The 3,541-nt window shown below is 59.7% G+C and overlaps 1 protein-coding gene across 1 annotated transcript in view; it reads right to left on the reverse strand.

Annotated features, from left to right (window-relative positions):
- ZBTB48 (zinc finger and BTB domain containing 48) overlaps positions 1–3,535 on the reverse strand; it is a gene marked incomplete at its 5' end in the record, with an annotated part of 8,499 nt that extends 4,964 nt beyond the window's left edge. The window contains 5 exons of the mRNA XM_029962363.1: positions 8–466; positions 1,344–1,464; positions 1,669–1,881; positions 2,089–2,853; positions 3,182–3,535. Coding sequence (XP_029818223.1) covers positions 8–466; positions 1,344–1,464; positions 1,669–1,881; positions 2,089–2,853; positions 3,182–3,535 — 1,912 coding nt within the window. The remainder of the gene's footprint in view (positions 1–7; positions 467–1,343; positions 1,465–1,668; positions 1,882–2,088; positions 2,854–3,181) is intronic.
- Positions 3,536–3,541: the final 6 nt, after the last annotated feature.

Here is a 3,541-nt window from a genome sequence, read left to right on the forward strand (position 1 = left end):
GTGCTGCCGGCCACAAACAGCAGCGGGCCCTGGCGCCGCAGCCAGGCCTCGTAGAGCGCTGGGCAGCGCGCGTTCAGCTTGAAGATGCAGAGGATCTGGAAGGAGCGGGTCGCCACGCACGAGAGGAACATGGTGAAGCTGACGGCAAAGAGTGGCACCCGCAGCAGGCACAGCAGCCGTGTGGGCTCCCCGAAGTAGCAGAAGAGGCTGCTGCAGGTGCAGGCCAGGGACCCCAGCATGACGAAGCACATCTTCCCGCCCGCAGACTTGACCACGGGTGTGGAGGCATTGAGGGCAAAGAGGATAGCCAGTGCCACCATGAGCAGCATGAGGAGCACAGCCAGGGTCAGCAGCACCCAGGAGAGGGGCTCGGACCAGGACAGGAACTCGACAGTACGGATGAAACAGGCCTCGCTCCCTGCCGGGGCCCACTCGTCCAACCTGCAGTTCTGGCAGCCGTAGGGGTCTGCAGAGGACATGGGCACCTTGCATACCTTGGACCCGGTAAGAGTTCTGCCACAGCCCAGCCTGCAGCCCCCCAGGTTCTGCCCACCTCTCATGTTCTGCTCATTCCCACAGGCACTCCCAGGCCTTGGGGAGCAGAGGGGGCTCTTTTTCCAAAAGACTCCCCACACCCAGAGTTCCACCCATGGAATTCCCCAAAGTCTGTGGCTTCGGCTGAGGTGTGGGGCCCGCAGGACCTCGGCTGGGTTAGGCTCAGGGCTGTGGGTGAGAGGGGGCCCATGCATCCAGCAATAACCTGGGAAGAGTCTGCAGCAGCCCCCTTGAATGGGACAGGACCTCACTCCTGTTGTTCTCAGAGCTGCCCCTCCCCACCCCGTAGCCCAAGAGCAGGCTGAGGGTGCCAGGGAACCAGCTGCCAGGAAGAGGGTTGTCATTGTGGCTGGTTACTCTGAGGCAGGAGACTGCTGCTGTCTGTCCCAGGCAGGGCACATTTCCATATGCCAGCTGCTGGTGACCGCATGGTGTGTAAGCCCCAGGTGCCATCTGGGGCACAAAGGCAACCACTGCATCGAATTTCCCTGGCAGAGGATGTGGTGCAGGGAACAGCTGCTGGGCCGGACATGCCTGTCCCCTGGCCACAGGAGAAGGAGCTCTGTTTGCCCAGGTGGGCTCACTTGTGGGCAACACTCCCTGGAAAGTGCAGGACGTGGGCTTTGCATACCCACCGGTGAGCAAATCGGAGCCAGACCACTGCCATCAGGTCAGCTCAGGCTTTACTGACCACAGGAGAGAAGAGGCTGGGAACGGGGAGAAGGGAGCAGGAGGCAGGATGCAGGCAGGCAAGGAAGGGGTGGGAGCAGCCCCCAAGGTGTACTAACCTGATCTGTTCAGGAAGGTTCCCAACGGACAGGCCGCACAGCTAAAGCAGCACCGGTGGCGGGTCTGCTGCAGCCGCCACTCCCCCGGCTCACAGGCCTTGGAGCACACCGAGGTGGGAGCCTGCCGGGAGTGCAGACAGGGTCAGCCTGTGAGCAGGGTGGGTAGCAGCACACCTTGGGCCCAGCAGCACTCTGGCACCCCCCACACCACCTCTGTCCACCCTCAGTTTTGCCCTGCTATGAGGAAATGCCCCTTAAGAGCTGGCACTGGGACACAGCCAGCTCAGTAGTGAGGAATAAATAAGACCTGGGTGCAGAACAGTACCTGGCTATCTTTTGTGTGCCACAGGACTTTGCCTGGGTCAATGCTCAGCCTGTCAGGGTTGACATGGAAGGTTCCTATCACATCAGAAGCCCAGCTTGAGCCACTCCAGTTCCACATGACGATGTCGTAGCCTTTACAAATATCCCCGCTGGCGTCAAAAGAGACTCGGCTCTTGTACAGGGTGAAGTTTACCTGCCTGATCTGTTGTAGGAGCTGTAAAACAAAAGAGTAAGAGAGGAGCCCTTCCAATGGTGAGACTCCTGCCATTGGGAGGGAGATGTGCTGGAGGATCCCTCCTCTGTGCTACCTCTGCTCTCCCGACGCCCATCATCTGCAAGAAGTCTCATCCAGGTCTCTGTGAGGCCTGAGCACAATGGGAAAATCCTTCCCCGTGGGAAAGGATCCTTATATTGCTCTTACCTGCCAGGGATAGATGGTGCCTTTGCTGCAAGCCCCCGAGGCACAGCCCAGCAGGTTGTGGAGGCCATGGGCCACGGCGTACACGGCCGAGTACACGTTGAAGGAGGCTTGAGCGTCGAACACGTTGGGGGCAGCAGTGAGTGAGCGGCAGCTGGTGTAGTGCTGGGTGCAGCTCCCCCCGGATTCCCCGCCTGCCTCTGCAGTGCCGGCACACTTGGCCGCAGCACCTTCCTCCACCATCTTCCAACTTTCAAAGCGTTCCAGCATCACAGACTCTGGCTTTTCAACTGTCATCCCAATCACCGTGCCAATGGTCTGGATGCCAGGCACCTGCCAGATGATTTGAGACAACAGCCAGTCTTCAGAGCCCACCCACACCATGCCTGTGATGTTCCTCTGGACCACCACCTCGAAGAATGGGCGGGCGCTTCGGCTGTTGGAGAAGACAATGGTGACATTGACCTTGACGTCTGTGAGGATTCGGACCATGTTGTGGAGCTCAGGGTTGCTGGTGTCTGAGTTGATAGGAATGGTGCCTCGGTAGGCCACACACACATCACTTGTGGTCAGCAACTTCTGCAGGGCATCCAGGCCACCCCTACCATAGGTGTTGTCGCTGCCCAGCAGCGCCACCCAGGTCCAGCCAAAGTGCTGCAGCAGCAGGAAAATAGCTTTCACCTGCTGCCTGTCACTGGGGATGGTGCGCAGGAACGACGGGTACAGCCGCTTCATGCTCAGCGTCTCCACAGAGGCTTCATAGCTGATCTGTAAAGTGAGCCAGGAGAAAGGGAGAGGCACTGCCCCAGGCAGTGGCATCCCTGAGAGCTAATGGCACGGGCAGCCTGTCCTGGGGAGACTCAGAGCTGGGCAGGCAGTGGAGCCAGCACCGAGTGTGCCGTGGCAGGAAAAAACTGTGATGGACGGTGAGCCAACTGTGATTCCTGCCTGCCTCCAGATAGGGGCTGGGAAGGGACCCCAGCCAGCCCACACAGAGGGGCTGCGTTTCCAGCTCTAGCAGCCTCCTCAGCTCTGAGTCCACCCTCTCTCAAACCCTCGATGCTCAGGATCCCTATTCTTCATCAGCTGCACTTACCTCTGGTACAAGGAAGATGCCGAGGATGGCAGCTGTGGTGAGGGCCAGCTGTGTGCTGTCGGGGCCGATGACAGCAACAGCCTGGGGCTCATAGTGTTGTAAGGTGGGGAGCAGCTGGACATCCTGCCTGCCTTTGCGGATGAGGGCACTCAGGGTGGCGTGGAGGTTGGCGGGCTCAGAGCAGGTGTCGTGGATGTCGTAGCCCAGAGTGACATTCGGAAGCAGCGTGCTGGAATTGTTGATCTCCTCTATGGTGAATCGCAGGGCCTGGGACAGGCAGTAACCGTGGCTCTTGAAGACGGCATTGCTGCAGAACCAAGAGTGGTTATTAGGGAGGACAGACCGCGGCTGGGGGAGCGG

The sequence above is a fragment of the Manacus vitellinus genome, unplaced genomic scaffold (genome assembly GCF_001715985.3).
Source record: "Manacus vitellinus isolate BGI_N305 unplaced genomic scaffold, ASM171598v3 scaffold_46_pilon, whole genome shotgun sequence".
NCBI lineage: Eukaryota > Metazoa > Chordata > Aves > Passeriformes > Pipridae > Manacus > Manacus vitellinus.